Raw genomic sequence first — 27,916 nt, 5'->3', positions numbered from 1 at the left:
CGGCCGCGGGGCATTGTGGGCAATGTAGTCCCGGGCCCGGGCGGGCCGTGCACCCTCCGGCGAGCCGACGGTGCCCACCGCGCTGCCGCCGCCGCCGCCGCCGCCGCCGCCGCCGCCGTCCTCGGCCGGGCGGGGCCGGGCCGGGCCGGCGGGGCGGGGCGGGGCGGGGCGGAGCGGGCGGCGGGGGTGCGCCAGCCCGTGGCTCTGCGCGGCGGGGGGGCGGCGGGGCCGCCGGCTGCGGGCGGTGGCGGCGGCGGCGGCGGCGGCGGCGGCGGCGGCGGCGGTGGCGGTGGCGGTGGCGGCGGCGGCTGAAGGGCAACGGCGGCGGCGATGGGCGCTGTGGGGTGAGTGATCGAGCGGGGCGGCAGTGCTGGGGGGAGCGTCGGGACCGGAGGGGTGGCGGGGGGCAGCGATGAGGCAGGAAATGCGGTGGGGGGGGCACGGGGGGGGCAATCCTGGGGCACTGGGGGACAATATTGGAGCACTGGGGGGGCAGGGGGTCAGTATGGGGGCACTGGTGTGACAGGAGGGCAGTGCTGGTGGCACTGGGGAGGAAGGAGTTTAAGCTCTGGGGATACTGGGACAGGAGATGCAGTGATGGGGGTCACTGGGGAGCAGTGCTGGGGAACTGGGGGGCAGTGCTGGGGCGCTGGGGGGCAGGAGGTGAATCTCCGGCGGCACTGAGGCAGGCGATAAGGTGATGGGGGCACTGGCGAGCAATACTGGGTCAGTGACGGGGGCAGGAGGGCAGTACTGGCGGCGGGAGAGCAGTATCGGGGGGGAAGGAGGTGAAGCTCTGGGGATACTGGACAGGAGATGCAGCGATGGGGGGCACTGGGAGGGCAGTATTGAGGCTCTGGGTGTACTGGAGGGGCAGTACTGGGGGCACTGGGGGCCAGCAGGGCAGTGCTGGAAAGGATTCCAATGCCCCCCCAGTGCCCTGGGGAGGAAGGGCTGAGGCGGATGATGGAGGGAAAACACAGCGGCATGGGGGAAGACCCTGCAGCGGGGAGCGGGATCCCCGTCGGGGGTAGACATCACCTCCCAACGGGGGGACCCCAATCCACCCCCCGCCCGGGGCTCCCCACTGCAGGGGAGTGGACAGTGTAGCAGCTGGAGGGGTCTGCAGTGCCAGAGGAACAGGGCTGGGGGGCAGGCTGCCATGCTTGGGCCAGGGGGGCATGGGGAGGTCTGCAGGGCAGGGAGGGCTGCCAGGGGCGGGGGGGGGAGGAACAGACAGCGAGGGTACCGGGCCAGCGTGCCGCTTCCTTGTCTGGGAGGACGTGGCCGGCCGACAGAAGCTGGCTCAGGGGAGGGGAAGAGCACCCGGGATCCTTTTGCTGCGATGCTGCGTGCTGTGGCAGCCGAGATAGATGCAGGCGTCTTTGTAGGGAGAGCAGCGCTGAACAGAGACGCTGCTGAGAAGCCGAGCAGGCCCCTGATGCTGATGTTGTCATCTGTGTCTCTGTTATGTATTATTTCCAGCTGATTGGTAAAGATGGAAAGAGGGAGAGGAGGAGGAGGAGGAGGAGGAGGAAGGAACCTGGGAGGCTCTGGCCTGCACAGGAGCATTTATTCCCAGTCCCAGCAGCAGTACCATTACCCGGCCTCCTCCCAGGGGGGCTGCATGGAGATCCAGGAGCTGGCCTCCAAGAGGGTGGACATCCAGAAGAAGCGATTTTATCTGGATGTGAAACAGAGCTCCCGAGGCCGCTTCCTGAAGATTGCTGAGGTCTGGATAGGAAGAGGCAGGCAGGACAATATCAGGAAAAGCAAACTGACCCTCTCCTTGTCTGTGGCCGCTGAGCTGAAGGACTGCCTGGGGGACTTCATCGAGCACTATGCCCACCTGGGCCTGAAAGGCGGCCACAGTCACCGGCACGAGCACAGCAATGGCAAAGAACAGCATCCCCGGAGACGACAGCAGCACCCGCCACCTTCACCTCCGATGTCTGTCGGCTCCGAAGAGCACCCTCACAGCGTCCTCAAAACAGAGTACATCGAGAGGGACAACAGAAAGTATTACCTGGACCTGAAGGAGAATCAGCGAGGGCGCTTCTTGCGGATTAGGCAAACCATGAGTAGGGGACCTGGCATGATGGGTTATTTTGGTCACAGCTTGGGACAGGAGCAGACAATTGTCCTTCCAGCGCAAGGGATGATTGAGTTCAGGGATGCTTTGGTCCAGCTGATCGAAGAATATGGCGATGGGGACATAGAGGATCGCCGGGGGGCAGGTGACGAGCCCCCGGAGCTCCCAGAGGGGACCTCCTTTCGAGTGGACAACAAGCGCTTCTACTTCGACGTGGGATCCAACAGGTACGGCATTTTCCTGAAGGTAAGTGAGGTGAGGCCGCCCTACCGTAACACCATCACGGTTCCATACAAAGCATGGACACGGTTTGGGGAAAATTTTATCAAGTACGAAGAAGAGATGAGGAGAATTTACAACAGCCATAAAGAAAAAAGAATGGATGCCAGAGGGGACAGTGGTGAAGAGCAAGAGGGTCTCGAATAGAGTGCATTGGACTGGCTGTCTGGCAAAATAAACAAAACAAAACAAATAGAAATTGGTGAGAGGGACTGACCTATAGTAATTTCAAGTTGCCCCATTTTTTTGTAAAGTCCTTTTCTGGTAGTTCTTGCTAACTCCAGTCTGTAATGTTATAGGAGTCTGGTTATCATGTTAAATTATGCCCAAAACATCTCCGTATGTCTTACGAAAGTACCAACCTCCCGAGTCCGTATGAGTCAGCTGCTTCGAGTGTTGAAGACTATGGAAGTACACGTATCAGCACAAAAAAAATCCAGCACTCTGACCTTTAAATAGTCTAGATAAGGCTTGTGTTGCACTTCAACGTGATACAAAAAAAACCCCCCAAACCTTATGCTGAAATGTATCAGTTTCTGCTTATGATGGGTTTTCCGGGACTGAATTCTGCCTGTACTTGGTCAAAAGGCTGAGCAGCATAGCTCTAGGGCATTTACGACAAAAATCAACTTCATGTGAATTGCTGGTGTGTGTATGAGGAGAGGTAGAGGTTTTAAAATTGGCATATGCTGGTTACTGCGTTTGAAACGATATTCTGTGTGGGTAAAACCTTGATAACTGGTCAGACCTTTATAACGTGCTGGTGAAGAATGGAAGTTTTCTTATTCATTTCATAGTTTTGTGCTGACCGTATAACCCAAGTATCCCAGAATAGCAAAGCTCTACTCGAGTGCTAAGCCTTCTGAATTAATGGCAATGAATAATAACCCACTCCTCATCTATGTGTTCTGCCCATGTGAGGCTGGTGATTTTTTTTTAATTTTTAATGCATTTGTCCATAATTTCCAAAGGTATTTTTGTATTAGGGGTGTTATGGGTTCCAGCAGGCAGCTGTGGAGCGGGGATTTGGAGGTGGAGGGACCACCACAACCAAGGCTCCCAGCTTCTCTCCCAGACATGAGATTAATGTGGTTGTGATATTACCTGTGCGAGGAAAACACCTGGGTGTTTTTCTCCTGCTGTGAGAAAGACCTTTGTGGGGTTTGGTGCACCATTAGATTTGTGTACAAAAGGCATCTCTCTCATACTTAACCTGTAGTGCATTTCGGAAGCCGTGGTTAACACCACGTTGGGTATTCTGTCATGCTGATTTTACAGGTGGTGTTAGGAGATAATATCTGTGCCCTGCCATTACCCTCTTCCCACCCGGTCAGAGCTGGGACTGTCATCAAGCAATTCAATCCCCGAACCCCCCCACCCAGGTTTCAGTGTCGTCCCGCTAAAGTCTCTGTAACGTAAATTTTACATCTCGTGATATAAACTCTCTGCCTGGAGGGAAAATGTGTACAATTACCTGTTTCAGAGGTTGGTGAAAGGTTTTGAAAATTTTTTGTCATTTCTTAAAACATGAATACTTAAAACATAAGGGGCTTTTCTAGCCTTGGGCGACCAGCTCCTTCCCCTCTGAAACCAGTGGGAATTTGGTTGAGCTCCAAGTACTTCCAGTAACGTGTTGCCCGCCTTTAAGATCTTTTTTAAGTAGGCATTACTGTGTCTAATCAGATATTTATAATCATTTGAATCATTTTTTTACAGAGTGGCCTAGTGTGCACGTGAACCAGCTATTTTGCCATGCAACCGTTAAATGTTCTTTTTTTTAATCTGTTGAGAAACGTATTTATCTCCAACCAGACCGTTCATCGATCTTAGTCTGGACCCACCTGCACGCTGAATGGCCACACTCAATCAAATGCTATTACCTGTTAACGTCATAAACCATAACGAGAAAAGTTGGGGAGGCAGGGGTGGGAACCAAGAGGATAATCTGGACTTTAGTTTGGGTACTAAAACTAGTCGATCTGTTTTAACTTTAAGAAAAAAAAAGAAAAAAGAAAAAAAATAAAAGCTTGCACCAAAGTCACCAAAGAACCTTTAGGAAAATGTTACGGTTGTGACAAGAAGTAAGAAAGTTAATTTCACTGTTTTAGGTGATTCCCCCTTTAGGTAAAACCACACATAACGGTTACAGCAACCAAGCTTTTGGCTTAGTGTCAAAAACTCCCATCCATTTCTGCATAGATCACTCTTTTAGGTACTTTTTCAACTCTCGGAGAGATGTTCTCGCTCCACCACTCAAACAGTTAGCGGACCATGATGAATCAGCTGGAGGTTAAACATATTGGTTCATCATTGCTCTTAGGGCTTTGGTCCCAATGGTTTTAACAGGTCAATTAAAAAAAAAAAAAAAACAAACCAACTTTAAAATAACTATATCCTTTTATTGGTGTGAAACCAGAATTTAGTGAATGAGTCCTTGATGTGTACGTTAGCATATTGCTGACTGCTGCTGCCCGTCACAGTGCCTGGAGTAAAAAATTAACTTATATTCCAACAAACCGGAGCTATGAATGTACAAACTTTTTACACTCTCCTTCCCGTTTCTATGTGGCATTCCTCCCCTATGAGCTTGACATCTCCCAGTCCCAGCCTACCTTTGTCTCAAGGTATTGTAAAAGCTCCTATGTTGGAATTAGCCCGAGTGACCGCGTGTGTTGTAAGTGATCATGCCTTCCCTGTGTTCCTGTAGCGTTGGTGAGGAAAATACTTGCAACGGGCAAAGTGATTGGAAAGGGATAGTTTCTTCACCGTTTTAAAAGAAAAAAAGATGCAAAATGGCTTTCCTTAGTGCTGCCCATTGTTTTTAAAAAACCTTTATCTTCTGTTAATGAATTGGCCTTCCGATGGCATTCGTTTATTGTAAATAACACCCAGGAATTCAGTGTCTGCTGCCTACCGGGTTGGGCTTGGTTCTGGCACGCAGGTATCCCGTAGGATCCACTAATGCATTTACTCCCCTGACGCGGGATGCACCTTAGTATCCAAAACTGGATGGGGATCGTCACGTTCATAAGCCTATCACCCATGGGTAAACCACTAGCCACGGGTTTCCACTGCAGTGGAAAGCACCGATGTTTGCAGATGTTGTCTCTGGAGGGTAATACAGACTCACTCGAAATGTAGCAATGCAAGGCTTTTAATGGTGAGATTTGGAAATGGGTTCCTTGTTATTTTTGGCAGCGCGTCTTCAGCTTCTGAGAGTGGCGATAAGGCGGGCTGCTTGCGTGCAAAAGGGCCCATCAAGATGCTCGGGAATGCCGAATCCATAATGCGTTTTAAATGTTCGTTCCTGATGCCCTGAAACTGCCATGTCCCTTAAACTTGAGAAAACACAAGCTTATTTGCACTAGAAAGAACGGCCAAAAACAATCCTTAGGAGGACAGGGTGAAGAGCACCAGTCTGAACCTCTTTTTCTCATGAGAGAATTTCCTATTCAAGCCCTCACCTCTGTTTCAAAATTGTATGGTCCCGGCAGAAAGTCTGTCAGTTCAATAATTAAATCGTAATGCACTTTATATTGTGTAAATAATACTAGGAGCACATTTCTGCTCCCGCTCTGGTAAGGGGATGCTTCGGTAACATAGTCTAATGCTGAAAGAAGTCGTCTCCTGCATGCACGTGTCTGTTAGAGAGCTATCGTACTTACTTGGTCCAGCTCCGCTCCTATGTTAGAGGAGGACAGGCGCTATATTGAGGATCCTCTCAAACCACCAAGAGTGGGATGATTTTTTTTTTTTTAAGTTGTGATTTGCAGAGCTGCTGAGCATCCTCAGCTCTGCCGTTGCTGCAGCTCCTCGTCCCTTCTGCAAATCAGGCCCTCAGTGTTGCTGTCGAGGCTTAAACCCAAGCTTTTCACATATAGTCTCGACAAAGTCAAGTCCAGCAGCTCCCTTGTACTTGGCTTTCCCCGATGCTGGTGCAGAAGCTGGGGCAGTCCCTAAAAAGCTTATCCCGGGTGGAAGGGGCTGCGAGGGCTTCCTCTACCTTGCAGCTGGGGGGTTTGTTTTGAGTCCAGCCCATCGAGCCATCCTTCTCTGTAAAGTACGGAGGCAGGGGTGTGCTAACAAAGGGTCAGGAAGTGTTTTGCACTGGTGTGGTGAGGGTGACCCTCCAGGCACTCTGGAGGAGATGGCAAAACCTGCTGTTGCGGGTTCATCGCGTCAAGTCTGGATGACAGACTTTATCCAGCAAGAAGCTGCAGCGGTTATTGGTAATCTACTCGTCGTCGTAAGTGTTTCTTATCTGTATCCAATATATACAAATTCATATTCACATATAGGCATTAATATATTTATGTGAGTATATTGTAGCCTGTAGTAGCTCGTAGCAAAATAATCTTATTTATCTGAAGTATGCGGTCTAAAGAGGGGGCAGTTTTCTCCTACTACCAGTCTGGATAAACACATTATTTCACCGAGAGCTGATTACGTGCTGTTCGTCACGGCCCTTGTAAGATTTCTGCTTTTAAGCACTCTCATCTCTTAGGTTTTTGGCAAAGCTGAAAGGGAAAACGTAGTCAAAAGAAGGCAAAACTCTTCCTTGGAGGTGTTGTTGAGGTGAGGTGAGAGCTGTAAAGAGGCAGCTGCAGGTACTGCCAGCCACACTGTGTTTCAATGCCATCTTACAGTCCCCTGGCTCCGCAAACCTGTACTACCATGTTCATAAAATCCTAAGTAGGAGTATTAAAAACCTGTCCTTTATACAAAAAAAGCGCAAGCAGTTACCAAAATCAATGTCAGCACACTTTTTTTCTGCTAAAGATGTCATAATCTAATGATTGCATCACTTTTTTTCCCCTATGGCCTATTGAAGTGACCTAAACTCACAGGGAGTGGAGTTGGTAGTGGTTAGGAAGCCTACTGCTTACTTGACTTGCAGCCCTTTTATCCAAGCGTAGTAATTTTTATAGCAGAAAAGGGTTTATTATTGTGTATTTTTATTGGGCAGATTTTGCACCAGGTCAAAAATTAATTAATAAGCAGTTCTAGTTCCATGGCGTTCATACTTTTGCTGTACATACCATATATATACACAGTTTATAAGATAATTCTTAAAGAAAAGTATATGTTCTGTTTAATTTTCTATGCTGCTTCCTCCAAAATTAAAATGCCCTTTATTTTTAATTACTTAACGTTGTGATGTCTAAAATTCACCTTTCCCCTACCTTTTCAAGTAAAGGTTGTATTTGAAATAAAGAGTTTATCCAAGTAACAGTGGAAATAAAGGCTACACTTGACATACCATAATCTACTTGCATAAACCGAAGCGAGGCTGTCGCCCCACAGCCTTTGCTGAAACAAATTGTCCCGCCAGCGTGAACGCTTGCATTGGGGAGCAAAGCTTGTCCAGCGTACCCAAGGTTTCCTGGGAGAGCATGATGCATTCCCATAGATGCCCAGCAGGCTGGGACCATGGACCTTGTCCCCTTGGATGGACGTGTTGGCAGTGGCTTGAGGTGGCAATAGGTTTAAGCCATCCTTGTACCTGTGGATGATGCCATACACACAAGTTGTTTCCTGGCTGTTGGGCAATGGCTGTATCATCATTACATTATTAATACTGGTGTGGTGATGTCTTCTGTTAACCTCTCTGTCCTTTCACTTTCATCTGGAGTCATTAAAATTTCATTGTGTAGATGCAAAACCAAGCAAATTTGAGTATCTGGAGAAAAAAGATTCACCCGTTGGGCTTTTTTCTCCTCTGTAGAAGTGAAACCTGTGGTTCGTGTGAAGGGTCTCCATTGCCCTCTGCGTCCTACACACTTGCAGTTCGTTATCACTTTGCCTGTCAGTGCCACAAAGTCATGGCTTTTTGGGATGTTTTGGGGTGATCCGATCTTGCCTAAAAATGTCTGAATTCTGTCATGACAACAGGAAAAAATCCCCAGCCAGGGGACAAGGTGCTTCTGGACTTGGGTGTTTTGGAAAAAGCTGAAGCCAGATCTTTTGCCACTCTGTTTTTCCAAAATCTGCAGGAGCTTTCATGGACTGACATTGATTTTTCTTCCTAATATTTTGCCGCGCCCATGATCAGTTCCCCACCTGTACCTCCATAAAGGCAACAGTATTTTAAAGCATCAAGGTAAAATAAAGTGTCAGGAACTCTTGATAGATGACATGGATTAAAAATTGCTTTTCCAGAAATGTCAAAGCACAAACTGAAGTTTTAGAAGGTAGACTTCGTTTTGGCATTTCTCTGATGGTTGTAATTAGACTGTTCCTTCCACATGCTGAGGCACCATGCTGAACATGAACCTGCAGCCTCTGGGCTGTCTTAGGTACATTAACTTCTAGAAAGGTGTATGCTGGATGACCTTCTGGCCTTTTCATGCTTGTTGGACCTGTTTTGTGTTTGTACTCTATCCCAGAGGTATGGGCCTAGCCTCGAGGTACCTGGCAGCCACCCCAATCAAATCATCATTAATGGTTTCCCAGCTCATCTTCCTAATTGACAGACTACCTCACGATGCTTGGAGTGGCACATGGAAACTGCTAGCTCTGTACAGATTAGCCACCATAAATAAAAAAAGACATATTCTGTCTTTTAGGTGTTTCAGACCCATCCTACATACTAGTATTCAACAGGGCAGGATAATGGCTCCCGCCTTGGAGTTGTCGGTTGGAGATGCAACCAGTCAGATGGATTTCTTAACTGCAGTGGGGAAAATCCATCCTGCAGGCAGAAGTCTGCATCTAGCTGTTTTTTCATCTTGATCATTTGCTATGCAGAGATTAATTGGAGGAAAAGATTGCCCTCATGTCAGTTGCAGGAAGACAGCTAAAGCTAAGGCTCTCTGCCCAACCCCACTAAGCACAGTGATGATATAACATCTGTGAATTTGTATGTGATGCACAAATTAACATGGAGAGAAGGGAGAGAGGAATATTAAATATATACATATGCATATACATATTAAAAATAGTATTTTTTTTCCTGTTTCCAATAGGTCCTTCCCTTTTGAGACGTTGAAATGTTAGCTGTCTTTTCTCTTTTCCGTATCAGAGATGTTCAACGTGCAATACAAGCAGGGAGATAGATTTCACAAGCAATATCAACATACTATACTATTAATGTTAAATCTTTATACTACAAATTGCGTGCAATAGAATCTGCATTTCAAAACAGCAGAGAGTATGTGGGATAAAAGACACGGGTTAACCTCAGGCTTTTAGAAGTATTCCCATCTGCTCGTTGTTCCGAGCACATGTTGTTGGCACGGTGTGGAGGGAGAGGGGGAGTAAGCGCAGAGATAAGCGCTTCCCACCGAGGCAGAGGAACGAAAAGGCAGGAGGAGGCGGAGGGAAGCAAAGACAAGATTCGTGCTCCAGGGAGTCGCAGAGCATGACGATGGTTTTATCTGCGGTAGGAGGAATAGGTGGCACTGTAAGTGCTGGAGTCCTGCAGAGCTGGGGAAGGAGGCAGAGAGCCTGGATCCTAACGCTCCTCTCGGGCACCAGGGTGGGTCTCTTTGGCTGGGTCTTCTTCTTCTATGCGGCACATCTGTCTGGCAGTAACACACTCTGCAAGCGTTGAGTCTTGCCGACAAACCCATCGGGGCCAAGCAGCTTCTGCAGCTTGCTTTTTAAGACTCAAGTGGCTTGGCTCTTACTGTGTGGGGAGGCTTGCCTGGGAATATCTGCAGAAGCTTAGGGGAACATAGAAGTGTTGGTGGCCTGTAAGGTTTGCTCATGCCATCCCAATTCATGGATGCTTGCACATGCTTTTCGCTGGAGCCTTGCTCTGCACACTGCTCTGACTGTCTCCTGCTCCAAGAACTAGCCGGGGCTGCGTGATGGAGGGTTATGTTATTGATGGGGCAGCTGCTTTTTTCCATTTCAGAAGAAAGGTGTTGGTGAAGGCTGGTGGGGATCAGAGGGAAAGAAAGTGGCTTTCAAGAAACAAACTCTGTGCCTGTCTTTGCAAAGGGGTTTGTGTCATTTTTAACAAGACTCTTTGCAGATGATCACCACTTTTATGGCCTTTGTTTTCCTGGGCACCAGCGTTGGTACTCTGAGGTCTGATGTACAGAAGCTGTCGGTGTTAACAGCTGTTGAAAGCTGTGCTTTGAACGAGTGAAGTGCCCTAATAATTGCGAGGACTCTGGAAAAACTGTCAGTATCTCAAGCTGGGCCTCCTGATAATGGAGGCTGGATCACTTTGGCTTTATTCTGCCTGTGCCTATGTTCCCCACCGATAAAACGGGGTGAATGATACCTCCCTACCTCAAAGGGGTCTGGTAAAGATGAGTTCATTTGGCGTTAGAGTTTTTGTGATGATCTGATGGTGATCAATACTGATGATCTCCAAAAGCAAAACAAGAATATATTTGCTGTGACGTGTACTGAGTAGATACGTATGCAGTGTTTGAAAGGTATGCATAGGTAAGGCTTGGATTGCATACAGAACGATGAATGAAAAAGAAACCCATATGCTAGAGGAGGAGGGGAAGTTGTAAGAGATTGCACAATTAAGCTCTCTGTGCATGTGTCCGAAGCAGTCAGAACTGAGGTTACTCAGATAATCCTTAGTTCTGGCACTTCCTGACCTTTGATTGCTTGGTTTTCCAACTTTTTTTCTCTGCTGTTTTGTATGAAGCTATATTGGCATACTATTCATTAACACCAGGTTGTTCAATAGATTTGGGTTTTCAGTCCAGAATGGAGTCTCACAAGCCTTGTAAGAACTCCACCTCCAACTTCCCTTCTGAGAAGGAGGAAAGACCAAAGTCTAAGGGTGAGGAGGATGAGAGGACACTGTGTAAGATGTATTACAGTTGGGCTGGCAGGGACCTATGGAGAACATCAGACGGGTTGGTCACCCTTTCAGAGGTGGGACTAGCTAAAGCCGCCCTGTTCCTCACACTGATTTTCAGCCAGGCTGGTGCTCAGTAGTCTGCTGAAAGTTACAAAGGAGTAACCTACCTGACTCTAAACTTAAATTTGCAAGCATGAAGGTGCCTCTAACAGTATGTTTCAGGGTCCACACAGCAAAAAGCATCTATATTTTTCCCAAGTTGAACAACCTGGGAAAAATCTGTTCTTTTAAATCTCCAGTGATTGACATTCCCAGCCTCCCTCCACAAGCTGTTTCAGTGGTACGCCCTGCTTACTCTCAGATACTTTTCCTGCTGTCCAGCCCATGTGCCCCTTGCTTCTATTTAATTATATCACTTTTTGCCTTAGAGGCCATGCTCCTGAGAGGAGTTATGGAAACAGTTTGTTCTTTTCCTCGCTGCAGCTCTCTTACATAATTAAAGACTGTTGTCAGGTCTCTTCTGCATCCTTGTCTAAGCAAATACAAAGCCTTCCACTAAGGGTAATTTTTAGCCCATGTCATGTTCTTGCTGCTTTCTGATGAGTCTTGTCTTTTTCGTGAATCCAGAATTACAGAATCCAAAATCAGGACAGGTATTTTCTTTGCAATCTTACCAGCTTTGAGTGGAATGACTGCAAATGAGACAAGGTTTTGTACACCCAATATGCTGGTTTTTTGCAACAGCGTACATGCTGCCTCCAGACCAGTTTGTAACTCTATGTCCTCCCAGGTCCTCTTTGGTAGAGCCACTACCAGGACAGTCCTTTCTCACTGTCTGTCTGTACAGTAGTTCTTGCACTTCTTTAATAGTTTTAGAAAATTCAGACTATTAAAATACCAGAGCACACATTTTTCACAAAGCTTTGTAATAGAAAACTTTTCTGTATGTGGTGGGGTGGCAGAGCACCATCTATCATCCATTCCTCTGCTTATTTCTGAATCGGACATAGAAAAAATACCCCATCAACAGGCATTCTCCTAAATATTAAATATCCTCCTAAATACTAAATATTATGACACTCCATCTTCACCATAGAAGCAGTAACTCTAGCACTTTCAAGATACCTGTTTAAACACAAACGTAGAGAAGGTATCTAGTGACAATATAAGCTCCCTATGCCAATTTATTTGGAAATATCAGCTTTCCCTTGTGTTCCCAAATCTCTAAGGATTGTTGCAAAGTGTGTTTTCGTCATGCAATAATGTGAATAGTCACCAAAATATTTACATGAACTTTGCTAGCTTTAACTATGTTTTTGTCAAATTGGCCCTCCTCTCTGCTCATTCTGCCTCTCCCATTTCCTCTCTACCTTTGTCATTCATGCTCATGCTCCATCTTTCCCTCCTCTAACATCTAATGGGCTTTCTGATTTTCTGCAGCATTAGTTCGGCACTGCTGTTACTCGTCAGTTACAAATTGGATCTCAAAGCAAAAGTGGCCAGCACTTGAATTTCAGTTTTTCACAGTCTTTCCCGCAGTAAAACACTTAGCAGAGGAAGAGCTCGTTCTCCTTTGAACAAGAGTCAGAGCATCAGGTCATTATCCCCAAGTGAGCAAGACACTTTGTGTTGGCATTCAGTCCCAGGTGGCTCGATCTTCCACAGGGATGTCCCTCCTTCCTCCAGAAAAGTTTTAAGCCCCTCTATTGGTTTCCTGGGTGGGGAGCTATATGTTACGCTGCTCAGAAAGCCCTTCAGCTACCTTGTCTTAACATGGTTGTGTCACCATCTCCTTCCCGGCTGTGCTGCAAGTGGTGCCCACCCAGCCATGCCAGCTAACTGCCTGAAGAACCCTGTTTTGAGGTTTTTTTTCCAACTCCCAGAAGCTTCAGCCACACTGAAAGTGAATTGGATTTTCCTTAGTAACATTTTTAGTGCAAGGAGATCTGAGAGTTTTGTGTAGGTATAACTGTAGAGAAGTTCCTCCTGTTCCATGCAGGTTCTCACACTGCTTTATAATCGCTTGACACGTATATCCAAGCGCCTTCCAGAAGTGCATTTAAGCATATGACTAACATCTGTCAAGCAGCAGTTGGTCTTTCTTCCCTCCTCTTCCTCAGGGAAAGGCTGAATGTGCCAATGCAGTCCTGGTATTTTTAACATAAATTAATTATCCCTGCTGTTCTACGTTAACGCTGTAAAGGGTGAGCTGAAGCGTGTCATGTGCTGGCAGCAGCAGACCCCGACAGCTTCCCAGCATGGGAGCAAACCACAGGGCTCGCAGGGGGGCAGGTCTGGCGTTTGCATCACTCCCACTGCTTCCCTCGGTAATTGGTGTTGAGCAGAAGATGTTTTGTGTCTGGAAGTTCCCCTTCGACCACTGCTGCTTTGCAAATTGTCATTTTTTCTTTGAGCATAGCATAGAGGAGTTTGCTGTGCTGCTGCATGGTTGGGAACTACCTGATGCAAAAAGACCATCTCTCCTCTGGGAAGCTTGCAGGGGGAATCTAAGGCCAGAGACAGCATGTCGGTTCAGGCAGAGGAGAGGTGACAGAGCAGTACTCTGGATTAAATGAAACTCAGTGTGCAGTCAACAGATGTATTTCTCTTTGGGATGCATTCACAATAGCTGCTTTTTCTTTTCTTCTGGGTTTTTGAACACTCCCAAGATCTTTATAGTGCTGGTCAGAACAGATATTTGCAAGGGAACTGAGCTGCCTCCGAGGACAGTCACTTTGCTGAGACACCAGTAAACTGTAGCATTGTGCTGGTGCCACTTTTAAAAGAGTTTTTTCCCAACTAGGTCTCGCAGCAGGTATGAGCAGAGGCCGTTGACAGCCAAGAACAGAGGGCAAGGCTTTGATTCAGTTCTTTGCAGTAGTATTTATCCTAGATCCTATAACTCAGTTAACACATGCCGAATGCCTTTCTTCTCTCTTCACCTTTCATGGCAGGTGCAGGATTATACTAGTGTACCTGTGTCTACTAGTTAGTCCTCCAATCTGCAAAGGATTTTGGGGCAGACTGCTGTGTTTCTCTGAGCTCCGATGCTTTTGCAAATTCACAACAGTAAATACCAGGGGAAGAGCTAAACCCAAGGGCCAGTCTTAAAAGTTTGTTTGACTAAACCATTTATGTGTTTCTAGCTTCTAAAAGCTCTCTGGCAAGGGCGTTTTGTCAGCTGGTGTCAATTTAACATGTTCATCTCCTGTTCAACCCCTAATCATCAAAATTATTTTACTTTCAAGTCTATTAAAGCTGTAGCATGTTTCTTGTTGATGTGATTGATCACTTTCCTTTCTCTCTGAGATATAAAAAGTTTTGTCAGACCCTTCCCAGGGTTGTGTGCACATCATTGTAGTTAGTGGTGAAGTTTTTTAATTTAGACATTTTTAATAGTCCCCCCCATCCTGGTAAAATTAGGGAAAGAGTTTTTTGGCTCAAACACTTACTTATAAAGCTGAGAATAGGCACCATGTTTCACGAGGTGAACCAAACCTCCTACTTCTTATCTCAGAACATATCCTTTAAACTGGCATCTTATTTCTTGCTCGGTCTGGTTGCAAATGTCAAGTTCACAAAAGCAGCGTAGGTAGGAACCCCTATAGATGTTTATATTGCTCTATGTATAGGGACATTTTCCTCTTGCTTTGCTTGCAGGGCCTCATCCTGGCTGTGCTGTTCCTTTTCCCAGTTTGACCACTGAGTATTATCAGTCCAGTTCATGTCTCATGGGCAGCCTGGCTCGAGAGCCCTAAATCAGACTTTTCCTCAGAAGTTCACCACCTTTTTTTAAGCTGTTGCTTGTGAAGCTCTCTGAAAATGTGCAAAGCCGAGATGTGCCTCGGTTCCCTCCATCCCCATGTGTTTGCGAAATGCTGCAACCAATGTAGAACAAAAAGATGCGTAGCTGGTTATATTTTTCACAGGCAGTCATTTTCCTCTGTGTCTATTTTGGTATGTTTTGGCCTTAACCATTCTAGGGACCAAAGGCATCTTGTTCTGCAGCTCTCATCTGCTTCTGCAGCCATTGCATGGATGGTGGGGCTCGCCACAACTCGTGGCTGTGCCTGGATCCTTTGTTACATGTGACCTTAATTTTGTTTCTTTGAACACAGAAGTAGGCTGCAGTCTGGAAGTATGTGTCCTGAGCTAAACATTGCCAGGATTTCATCCTCCCCGGGACATTTGAATTGGTCACAGAATAATTAGAGTCACTTTTTCATGCATGTGTAACAGCAAGGCACTTACACATCACTTTGGGAATCGACCCAAGGGTTTGATGTGGGTTAGTAAATTCAGGGATGTGGGATACGCATACCCACATCAAAGTAGGTACGAAGGTGTTCAGATAAGACCTGTGCCTCTGCCAAGTCTCCCGTCTACTCTCTTACAGTCCTGTGCTGGCTCTAGTTGCTGCAGTGGGTGACGATGCAGGGAGCCACCAGGACCACACGTATTGCATATCACGGTATAACTACAAAAGGAAGGTATAATCAGCTTTATCCTGGATACCGCAGGAGCCCAACTATTTTAGCCTTCCTTTTCTGCCTCGTGGGACTTCTAACACTTGCCTGGTGCTCAAGTAAGGCAGTCACTTTGGAGAGTGTGCAGACATTTCTGTCCTGGGATTGGCACGTGCCAGCATGCAGTCTGCACATAAGCTTGCTGCATCCTGGTCCCCATGCTCAGTAACTGCATTTTGTGCTTATGCCAGCACAGTCATCCCTCAGCACTGTTGGGGGTGACCCTTTGAGTTAACAAGTGATAAGTTCCTTGTAGCTATGTTATTAAAAAAAAAATAGAAGAAAAAAAGAAGAGGCGGGTGCTGGAGTCACCTGATGAACATTTTCACAGATGCTGCCAGCTTTTAACTGTGGGTTATCTTGGTGAAGGCAGATTACAGAGACTTTTCTTTGAAAAACAGCTTAAAACTGTCAGTTTATTTGGCAGTGCATGTTTTGTGCTGATATGTGTGCATCCCCAAGAAAACCCACAATCCAGAGCGTAAGGCAGAGGTGATGCCCACTTCTCCCTGCAGCAGCAAAATGCAGTTTAACCTGTTGCTTCTCTCACCTCTTTTTTGCTCATAGGAGACACCCTCTAAAGTGGGGATAACCTCCCTAAGTGTGCTTATCCCTTTTTTAGACAACCCGCAGCCTCACAAGGTTTCAACAGCAGGCTTCTTACCATTTCTGAGGTGATCCAAGAACAGGAAAGGACTGCAACTCCAAACCTGGCAAAGATGTAGGCTAACCTATAAAGAAGAAGATGGCACCCCCAAAGTATTTCTGCAAGTCCCCCAAAAGAGGAGCAGAAAGTTAGAGAAGCAAGCTCTTGAGACGTGAGCCAAGAGGTAACAGTGAAGACTGAGCCACAGCTTGGACTTTGCAGGCTGTTTTGGAGAGCATGGTGACTCTCTGAGGTAGACTGGTCTACCACCCCCGTTGTATATCTCCAAACCTCCTCCTGAGATAGGCTCTGAAGTTCCCTCCTGCAGAGAGATGCAGCCTTTTCAGCCCCTCTGTGCCACAGGATGAGAAAGAGAAAGCACCAACTGAAAGGTCCTCTTAATTTCCTCACCTTATCAGGCTCTCCACAAAGTGAAGCTCATCCTCCTCCTCCTCCATACAGTAGCCCTTGAGCTGTTGTGATAAGCCCTAGAGGTGCTCTCTGTGGTTGTTCAAAACCTATGCCAACCTCTTCCTCTCAGCAAGGCTGAAGATACTGTGCAAAAGAGAACAAGCAAGAGGCTAAGCCATGGGTATTTTTCACTTGCCTCAGCCTAAACACCAGCCTCCCCCAGCCTTTCAGTCTTCCAAGAGCTTCCTACCTTTCTAGCCAAGCAGTTTGTTTTCTAGAAGAAGAAAAATCAGTACTTTTGTTTTAGCAGTAGCTGGAGTCCTCTTTTACTAGTGAAGGCATTTTCTCCCTCTCCTTTGAATTTTGTATGAATGCAGAAACTACTGTGAAATAAGAGTTGTAATATTGGGAAAGGGGAGATCAGAACAGAGCGTTCCTCTGGATAGGGTTTGATGTAATTTGAAGCTGCTTGTAGAAGATTGGCTGCAAGGTAAACTGATTTGTGCTAAAAAAGCTGGTGCTGTTAAACTATGTTAGTGATTCTTTAGTAGATGGTCCAAAATAGCTTTTCTGTGACCTCTGACCTCTAGGAAAGATAACCATATTTTTGATCCTAGATTGAAGGTATAATTCATGCTGGAAGAAACTTATGTTCCTTAGAAACCATCTCAGAATGGCGTTTACTGTCAAAAACATGGCATGGAAACTTAAAGAAAGCAAACCAAAAATCACACATCTGAATCAACACCAGGCAAGCGTTTGCGGAGCATTGTCACTGAGCTAGCCAACCACACTGAATTTGGGTTATATACGAGCAGTAATCCACCTTTCTGCCCTCATGGCCATGCAAAATTTCCGATAAACACCTGTGTACCCTGAGGAGTTGCAATTAGACAAGCGAGGAGCTTCTGTATTTGCAGCATCCTGCTTTGCACCTAGGCTCAATCCATTGACTGTAGAGGTGTCATCCCCCTCAAGTGAAAGAGGTCCCCTCCAATCTTCCCATGTTGTGTCAGGCCGTGGCACCCGTACAAGGTGGTAGATGCTGAGATGGGTGTTTTGTTGGAGGGGTGCGTTTTGAGAGCAGTACTTGGTCAGCAGTTGTTTAGGATGCTGTGGCTTTCTGTACAGCAGAAAAAAAAAGATTTCTGGTTGAATTTTAAGTTAGGGGACTGTTTTCTGCCAAGCTACCCCCCCGCCTTTTCGACTGTACGTTATTCTCTTTTTTCTTTCCATTGGTCCTGTTATGCACCGCTCAACAGCTGCTGCATTTAATCCCAGAAGCTGTAGTTGGTAGTGAGCAAAGTGATCTCCATATAACCTCTATCTTACTCATAAGTGTGCATTATGAAGCTTAACCGATGGAAATAAAATGTTTTGCTTTCAACATGCGGTCCCTGTGGTCCAATGTTCCCGTCTTCAGGCACCATCATTACAGCAGGGCAATGTATTGGAGTCATTCCGCTGCCCCCCCAGGAACGTGCCTTGTAATGCTGGACGCAGGCATCATCGACGTCTGGCAGTGCATGTGGATACCCAGCAAGGAGAGACAGAGAACACTGAGCAGAGCCCTTTCTGCAGTAGCGAGTTGATGGTAGTGGCATCCTCGTGTAGAAGCAGCAGCTGTGGTCGCAAGGTCCCCATGAATAAATTTGTCACGTACACATTGCTCCCCTGGACATGTTTGCTCTTTGGTGAAGGCTGTATCTTGATGGTCAAGGAAAAACTGCTGCAATGGGAAGGCTTGCTTGGTGTCTTGCTTGGCTGTGACCCAAATTGCCGGTTCACATCTCCATGAGATAGTCTTGCAGTGCAATCTTGTGTTAGAGCCTCTTCAGAGACTATGATGGTACGTGGGGGAACAGAAACAGATTGCATGCCTGCTACTTGGGGTTTTTTCCATCCCTTTCACAACTACCCTGCAGGTTCGTGGTTTTATATGTTGTTTTTTTCTTTCTTGCATACAAAAAAGGGCATTTTAATGTCATCCTGCACAATGGATATTTTTGTGCGGGGTGGGGGGGAAAGATGTTTCTTGTCCACGTATAAGTAACTATACAAAATGCAGAAAGTCTCCATTTGGAATTTCATTTTGGTTTACACATCATTGATGCTTTTATTGAAAGCATCTTTTAACATACAAATAATTGAAAGGTCGTATGATTTTCCTTCTCTAAACCAAAAGCATGAATTTCAAAGCAGGGATCTCCAAGCATCATTTCTGTGGTACGGTGGATTGCCTTAGCCCTACAGCTGGTATTTGTTGAACAGGATGCAGTTTCCCATACTTGAAGTTTGTAGCATTTAGTTTCAAAGCAGAATTTCTCAGGCAAAGCACCCCCAGAACAGTAGCAGTACGTATTGAATATATAGCTTTTTCAGGCAACAATAACACAGCCTTTTTCTGGAGATTGCCATTTTGTAAATAAGCTGCTTCTTGAGCAGCACGGCTAGGACTACAAAAGATGGATGATTATTTCTTCCCGGAATTGGTCTTCCGCTGCAGGATCTGTTTTTTGTTGCGATAATTAGCATAGAATTAAAAATGGCCCCGCATCTTCAGTTCGCATTACGCCTCTGATACTGAGCAATCTGGGATTGCATTTTACTCAGCAATAGGCTGTGTCTGGGAATCACTTTATTCACCGCTGAAATTCAGCTTTTAATTGTGGTGCACAGATATCTGCAGGCTTCGACACAGCAAAAGCCTCTGCCTCCAAAAATAAAACGTTGCTTCTAATAAACTTTCAAATGAGTTGTTTTTTGGAGACTGGAAAAGTTGCCAAGAATATTTAGATTAAAATCTAGCGTTCCGGCTGAAGCAGGATTTTACAAATGCCTTTAAAATCCAGAGCTCAGGCTGAAGGTGAGGTCACGGGCTAGCATGCAACCTTTTCTCCCAGAAAACCTGTAATAGCTTTTCTTTTTAAAAATTTAACTGGGTTGCCAGCCAGTCCAGGTGGAGGCAAATTTGCAAGGAGTCTCAGACGTGGCCAACGGTGTGTCCTTGGGACAAACTAAAGCAGCAAAAATACAACATGATGTGAAAACTTCCCTGTGAGAGCAGTGCAGGAAATTACTGTGCAATTTGATGCATTGTCCTAGCATTAGATTTATTATCCATTTCCAAATCAACTGCCAAAAAATCCTTACAATTGGAAGACAGGAAAGAACGTGTTACAAAAAGACCTGGAAAATGAGCGATTTTGGTACAGGAGTTTTCACACTGCTAAGTTTTCCGTACATACAATGTTTGGTTTTGTCTCAACACTGAGGTCATCAGTACTTAAACCAAATGTTATCCCAATGCCTGCAGATAGAAAATGATGATATGTGCCAGTCTTTCAAGATCAGGCTTGCATATGGTCCTGCAAGATGATGCTTTGCCCAGCATAATGCTGAACAATTGCTTTTAATCCCACAAGACTCCACCATCATTTACGATAAAGCCGTGGTGTGCAAGCTGGCACACTTCCCCATAGCACTCGCTCTCCTTTGCTGATGGACTTGTTCCTCACTGGACGGCAGGGTCGTGACTACGTACACACGCTCATATACTTTCCCCAGACCTTTCTGGCTTTGGCAACAAGACTGGATGTATCATTTCAGCAGTTTTCTTATCTGGATTGTGGACTGAGATGGTTGTGTTTTCCCACCATACGCCTGCAGAAATCACAAGCCCTCCTCGCTGCGGGGCACTGCCAATCTCACACTGCTCTTCTCAGGCTCCCACATCTTTTCCAGGCTCCTTTCTTTACAGTTGTATGTCTGCAAAGGTGGATCTAGATCCATAGTCGCCTTGCTTTTTGCTTGTTTAAAGAGAGGTCTTTGTGGCAGTAGTGGAAATAAGTGACCTGGATTTGTAACTCTCTTTTTTTCCCCTGGGGTATTAGTGTTATCTGCTTCTGAAAAAACATCTCCCTAGTGCTTGCTCTCTGATGAGGAAAATGTCTGTAGCTGTACCTGAAGCATACCCAACATACCCTGCCAACTCCAGCAAGTCGATATTTTTGTTTGTTTTAAAAAGAGCTTTCTCCATAAAAAAGATTTGTAACGGTCTCAGACACACCAGATGCTGGACAGCCAGATGTTGCCTTGTACAACACTTGGGAGAGCTGACAGCGATGCATGTGGGGCCTGGGGAGCCACTTATGCTATTCAGTGACCTTTTCTTGGGGGGGTTCCTACTGAAAGATAGTGAGAATTTAAGGTCTGTTTTTCCTTTTTTCATCTGGCACTTTCATTTTGGGAGAAAACACCCTATTTTCACAAGTGCTGAGCTCCCAAGGCAAGGGCACAGAAGGGCACTGCTGGAGCATGTCCCAGCTTGCAAAGAGCTGCTTCCAGCCCAGGGTGAGGACTGGGACCAACACAGACCTTAGTGGGGAGATTTCCTGCACCCTCTTTCCAGCAAGCGGAGTCGTTGCTTTTCCAGCATGAGTATAAAGGTAGGGTTGGGCTTGCAGCTCAACACAAAAGAACAAAAGAAGCAGATGTTAGCAGCTGGAATAGGCGATGAGCAGTTGGTGGGAAGCGTGTGTTTAAAGAGAGAAAGGGGAAGTGCCCGATGTCCATCAGAATGAATTCTCCTTTTCCAGCCTCTTTCCAGGAGCGTGCTGATCCAAAGTCCTTCTCCAGAGCGTTTTCCTTCATGAAAATGAAGACGGGACGTTAGGAACGTCAGTGTTTACTAGACTGTCTTCGTTGTCTTGTTCTTGCATTAATTGTCCTTTGACTGGTAGGGTGGTTAAGAGAAAAAAGCCAGCTTAATGCATAGTCAGAAAGCTAAAAAAAAAAAAGCAAACCACAAATAAATAGGTAAATAGGCTAACTGTAAGATAGCGTGTAAAAGGAGGTAGTCTGCAGCATGACTCCTCTATAAAGTGCATGATAAGCGTCGGCGAAGCTTGTTGCAGACACTGGGCAGGCTTTCCAGGGTTGCTTTTGCTAGACTTTGAGTATCATAGTTGCAAAGACTCGTAAATGTTCCGAGAGACTCTTGGTTTTGGGGTGTTTTGTTTTTTTTTTTCTGTAAGCTGTGACCACTTGCTTTCTGAATGGGTATGTAGTGATGGAGTTAATGGAGCTGTTCTTTATTGTAACCTAAAAGGTGTCAGTCGTTTGCTCGTATGTGTTCACAAGCTGAGCCGTAGCATTATGCATCTCTCCGCAATGGTGTGATTTGAAGCACTCTTGGTGTGGCATGTGCAGTTGCAGTGCTGTCTGTTTTTAATTTCACCCCTAGCTGTCCCCCATGTTCTACCCGTGTTTCGGACACTGAACCAAACCGACTTTGAAACTAGCACTTTAAGTACTAGTAGTCACTTTGCTTCTGACTATATTGAGCACTGCACTTTTGTAAGTACTATTAGCACTGAGTTTTGAACTGTTTATTTTCCCCAGTCTATTTAGCCTCTTAGGCACAGTGTTAATTTCTTAGGGCCCATCAGAAGATAATTTTGAGGTGTATGTGACCACTGTCTGGTGCCTGAATTCCATTACATATCTGTTAGCAATTTTATAAATTAGGGAACTAAACCCATTCAAGCTTATTTTACACAACAGAACTAACATCTAAATCACTGATGTCCAGGCAGACGTGGTTGTTGTAAACTTTGAGGTCATCTGGAGACCCAAGCGTATGACTTTTAAAAACACCAAAGATACAGGAGAAGTCTCAAAAGGGATCGGGATGGTGCAAGATTGTCTAATTTACACTTGGAATTGAGCAGACCGCAGGATGTAAAGCAGACCTGGAGTGAGAAGCGTAGGGCAGAAGCTCTTGTTTTTGGTATGAGACCCTGGTCTGCATTAGCAGAGTAAGTCCACGGGACGGCGAAGTTAAAACCAGTCGGAGATGCTGGTATCAATAAAGACTGCGCTCAAGCCATTGCAATAAAAGCCATCATTGTGCCTGTACTGAAAGTGCTGTTGAGATTGATTGTGGGCTTAAACTACAAAAGGTATTTTTAAGTAAAAAGATTTACAGATGATGGAGCATAGAAGATGGAGCATAATAACCATGGGGTTTGCTGTTGAATTTGAAAAGCGGTGTTAGGAGTTGATCAGGTCTTGTGTTAGGAGGCAATTCAGATGTGCATTGCTATTCCTGTTAAATTCCTGTGGTATTTCAGTACAGATGGTTGGGGACCAAAGCTCCCTTGCCAGCAAGAAATTGGTAGGGTAGAGTTTGTTGTAAACACAGTCATAAATCTCTAGGATTTGAAATGGGATGATGATCCCTGGGATGCAGAATAATCTGGGTTTTGATGTCCCAAACCGTCCACTCTCAACCACCTGATGGTGTTTTGCTTCTTTAAAGGCCATCGTGGGTTTTCCACAGCAGCAAATAAATCACGGTGGTCGCGAGAGTGCTGTGTTGCCTTCACGCTGGGGTACCCACACTTGGGACTCCTGCTCATTCTCAGTGATGAGCTGATAGTCGATCCAAGTCCTTCTCTGGCAATAGTGCTTGGTGGGAGTTTCTCCCTGGTGATGTTTGATGGATAAACCCTGTAATTACAGCATGATCAGTTTGAATGGAGAGAAGTGAATTAGGTCTTCTCGTTCACTGCTAGCAAGCAGACATCATGGAAATAACCTTCAGCAACAAAACCAATAGGTGCATTGGGTTTGCTTGTTGCAACAGATGAAGTATTTTTCTTGACCAACTCCAGTTTTGGTGGCTGGTTTTGCTTGGGTTCAATTCAAGCTTCCTTCTTCAATAGACCTTCATGGATTTGGGTATTCAGTGGGAAATGAAGGTGGTTAATAAACACAAACCTTGAGCAGCTGGAAGAATTATTATGCTCTTATATCCTCTATCATTGAATTTTAAAATGGAAACGTAAATTGAATCCAGATTTTTCTTTTCTTTTTCTTTCTCCCCCCAGCCAAATTAACCATGCAAATCTAGCTTTAAAGAAATAGCGCCTGGCAATGTCACTGCTATATCTGACCCCCCCCCAAACCGATAGTGGCCGAAGGGACAGCCTCTTCAGAAAGTACCTCAGTGACTCAGAGTCTACATCCCACTCACTGTCACGAGGATATAGGTGAACCCTTTGAAAAAGTCTGCCGCAGGCGAGCTCACCAGTCTCCTTGAGTCCTTGGAAATTGAGCTCGCAAGAAACAGAAACATTGGAACAGGCCTTTTTTTTTTATTTATTTTCCCCCGCAGGTGTAGTTTTTTGCCCCTTGGAGTTGGCATCTCGTCCTTCAGGAAGGTAAAAGTAAGCTTTTTCTCCTGCATGGCACACATGAGGCCTGAATGCAAAGCCTAGCACAGCACCTCTTGCTTTGGAAGGACCTTTTAGCGGAAAAAAGCTCTCGTAGGGATTTTTAGTTGTTTGGGTTTTCAGATAGCTCATGGGAAGTGCATTGTAACGACACACAAGTGATGTTTTACTGACCTTTTCTTTTTTCTCCAAGAGAGACTTTTTAATTTACTTCAATAGTTCATTTCCTTCAAAGTCTTTTTGGACCCATGCAAATGCCCTTGAAATGAGTCAAGTTTATCAAAACAAATTGTGCATTGCAGGAAGCAGTCTCAAAATGCGCATGCACCCATGCACCTATCTGCGTGTACGTGCATGTGTGTGTGTGTATATACATATAAATAGATATATTGTTTCCCAACTGTTCCTTTTGGCGGGGGGGTTGGTTTGTTTTTTGGGTTTGTTTCCTCACACCCCCCAGGATATTAACCAAAAGGTGTTTTAAAGTCATGGCATGAAAACTCCTAAATGTAAATCTGAGTAACTTGTGATGCTAATTAGCAGGTTTTTCTGAAACTTTATGTGATGCTTAATATTTTTCTTAGGAAGTTTTGTTTAATGTTAGATCATTGTTCTGGAGGATGTTGGTCATACTGGCATTCAACTAATGGAAATAAAATGCATGTGTTACAAGTGTAGAAACGGTGAAGAATTAAGTGTGAACTTACTGTACGATACTGATTCTGTTTTCAAACAATCTGTTTTGCTGTTCAATAGTTGACATATGGAAATGCCAATGTACTGTAATTTAGCACTTTTCCAGTGGACCCTGTTCTCACTACACCCAAGGGAAGAAGTGGGTTTGGCTGTGGGGCAGTCTGGACTTGACCTCTGGACCCTTTCTGCATGTTTTGGCACCAGACTTGGTCAGGGGGAAACTCAAATTTGAGGTTTTCTCATCAGTTTGGTGGCTGGTGCAGGGCAGAGGGGTGGTGGCTCTCCATTTCCCTGACCAAACCAGGACAATTTGGGTGAAGACCTGGCTGTGGGTGGCTGGACTGGCGGCATCCCGGTCCCCCAGCGCATCCCCCCTGGGAGCCAGGCTGGGGGTGGGCTGTCTGAGCTGGGGGGGGATGGAGGCATGTTTAAAAAGCAGACAAAGCAATCTGCAGACCCTGAAATGAAAAGGCAGAAGGGTTAAACTACCAGCCACCTCCCTCCAGCTCAAAGCCTCCTTTCCTAGTGTTAACAGGGTGCAAAGTGTTACTTGTCATGTACTGTACTGAAAGGGTTAATTGATCAGTGACTGTATTGTACTGTATGAAAACTCATGAATTGCCTTGTATTGTTTCTAATGGACTGTACCATGTCCCCCCACCACCCATTCCCAACCTGTCCCCAGGTTTTCCAAATGACGCATGTTATCAGTTAGGTCCTCCAAACTCTCTGGTGCTAACTCTTCCGTATCCGATGGTGCTTCTGTGGATGCTAACTGACGACATGCCGATCCAGAGCTTGAAGTTCACAACGTCTTTCTTGTCTGTTTGTATTAAGTCAACACTCACACACACGCTCACAAAAAAAAAAAAAAAGATAAACTTGAATTTGTTTCAAAGCATCATTGACAATCTAATGTTTTCTATGTCTGCTTTTATTTGGGGTGGCTTTTCTAGAAAGCAGCACGCCAGCACCTTCATGCCGGGAGGGGATTTTGTCCCGTTCATGCCACAGCAGCTTTTCTGACATCTGAGGTGAGCTGCTCCCTCGCTGGCTTTTCGGGCTCGGCCACAGGAGGTCAATCCATCAGGAGCCAGCAAGGAAGAGGAGGTGCAGGTGCCTTCAAAGATGCCTGACCGTAAAAAGCAGACGACATCCCCGTGACTGCCCTATCCATACATAGGTGCTAGGTGGGCACCGAGGGTCTCGGATGGGATGAACCTGCCCCTTGCTTTGAGGCAAGAATTGGCTTTTTGTGAGAATGGAGGCAGAAAATTGGAGTCAAGGGGAGCCGGAGCTCCCAAAGGCACCTCCATCTCCTCCTGGCATCGCTCATCTCTGCTGGCAGAGGAGCCATTTCCCGAGCCTGAGGTTTTGCAGGTGACACACACCTCGGATGGCATCAACAGACTCATCCCCTCCCAACCCCCCTCAACAACGCGAGCTGCTTTTTGGACAAAATAAAATCTGAGTATATTTTATATCGATTTGAAAACAAAGTCTGATATTTACCCCTGTTCTCAACTGAATTTGCATATTGTTGTTTGCCACGATATTTGTTCTGTCTTAAAATAAATTTGCTTACTTGTGTAGTCTTAACTGTCTGCTCTGATTCTTATAATCGGATTTATTGCCCCTTCAACGTGCCTGCATGGCGGCTCTCCTTTGGGTGCTTCCCATGAAGGCGAGAAGGAAATCTGTCTGCCCGGGAGGGGAAATCATTTCAGCTGAGGCTCAGACTATAAATGTTTCTCTCTCGGTTATCTTGCATTCATCTCCCCAGGGCTTTTCAATTTGACGCCCTTTTTTTTTCCAGTCTTTCATCATCAGACCCTTCTATCCGGTAAGTGTGCGACAGAGGAACGGCCGTGCTTCAACCCGCTTAATTTAAGAGATTAAATTGTTGCTAACGCATTTCTTGAGGGTAAGTCATTTCCAAAGGCAGTATTTTGCATTTGAGAATGAAGGGATTTATGGCTATGAGCTCACTGAAAGCCACGAGCAGCCGAAAGCTGTGGACATCAGCATCTAACACCGGTTCAATCTTACAGCACATTGCATTAGCGTGCAGCTGGCATCAGTCGCTGGAGACGTCGCGGCGGAAGGCAGTGCCCTCAAAAGGCTGGAAAACTGATTTGCACATGCGTTTCCAGGGACATAATCAAATCAGCCAGCGGGTTCAATAAAAGGAATAAGCAAATATTCCAGATTTGCGTGCGCTTGCAAACAAAACCTGTTGCAAGACTCTCAGGTTTTGAGGGTTTTTTCCCTCAAAAAAGCTATTTTTGGATTAAAAATGTTGCAGGCTGCTGCAAGAGGGCATTTTATATTCCCTTAAAGATGTCTCTGTATCTAAGAGGAACATTTCAGGGGAGTCCATGCAAGGGCTTGGGCTGTCACCCTTCCTTCCCATCAGAAACTGCCCCTGTGCATATGTTATGACCACAGAGTCCATTTTCAGTGATTTATTCCCCTCTCAAGGCACTGTCCCCCCTCTCTTTGCCTCTTTCCTGCCCTTTGACCTCTCTCTAGCTTTTTTCCCCAGTTTATCAAGGTTTTGTAGGTGTTCCCTGCTGCTTCTTGCAGTACGAGTGGCACTGCCTATGGTGATGGATGCCAGCAGGGGAAGGAGGGAGCAGAGATGAATCCTGTGGGGAGAAGCTGGTAACAAGAAACTTGGCTTTGTGCAGGGTGCCGTCGGGTAGGTCTGCCTTCCATTCTCAAAACAGCCCAAAACACTCCTTTGTTGCCTTTTAGCCTCAAATCAGGGAGCGGTGGGCTCTGCTCAGTCCCCGGGAGCACTGAGCATTGGCACATCACCCTAAATGATGCATATTTGCTTCCCCAGCTGATTTTTGGTAGCTGCACCCTTCCCCAGGGCAGCTCTGCTGGCGCTGCTTCTCCCATGACCATGCCACCGCTGTCACAAAAGCGCCAGGGCTCAGCTCAGTGGCGGGTGCTGTGGAAGAGGTGTGGGGTGACAGGGGCTTGTGGGTGATGGGGCCTGAGATGATGCTGTGTCAGTTTGGGGGGTTGTGGGGTGACACAGATCCATGTGGGACACGGGGTGAGGGTATGTGGTGCCCTGTCATGGGGTGCAGGGGGCCTGGGGTGCATGTGGACATGGGGTGAGGGAGCACAGGGGAGAACGAGGTGCCCCACAGTGGCATGTGAGGGGTCCCAGGGTGCCCATGCAGCATGGGGTGAGGGTGCGGGATATGGGGTGTGCTACCGTAGGGTGTAAGGGGCTCGTGG

At 46.2% G+C, this 27,916-nt stretch overlaps 1 protein-coding gene across 1 annotated transcript; it reads left to right on the top strand.

Annotated features, from left to right (window-relative positions):
• The first annotated feature begins 272 nt into the window (after positions 1–272).
• PURG (purine rich element binding protein G) lies at positions 273–26,260 on the top strand. Its single transcript, XM_074823441.1, has 2 exons — positions 273–344; positions 1,486–26,260. The coding sequence occupies exon 2, from the start codon at positions 1,499–1,501 to the stop codon at positions 2,516–2,518; it is 1,020 nt and encodes a 339-aa protein (XP_074679542.1). The 5' UTR covers positions 273–344; positions 1,486–1,498; the 3' UTR covers positions 2,519–26,260.
• The last annotated feature ends 1,656 nt before the right edge of the window (positions 26,261–27,916 follow it).

The sequence above is a fragment of the Strix aluco genome, chromosome 4, assembly GCF_031877795.1.
Source record: "Strix aluco isolate bStrAlu1 chromosome 4, bStrAlu1.hap1, whole genome shotgun sequence".
NCBI classification, from domain to species: Eukaryota; Metazoa; Chordata; class Aves; order Strigiformes; family Strigidae; genus Strix; species Strix aluco.
The sequence above is the reverse complement of the archived record's forward strand: the minus strand, read 5'-3'. Positions and strand labels throughout refer to the sequence as shown.

What these genes read in the sequence shown, in the direction of transcription:
- PURG (XM_074823441.1), top strand. Translation starts at nt 1,499, where the DNA reads ATGGAAAGAGGGAGAGGAGGAGGAGGAGGAGGAGGAGGAAGGAACCTG.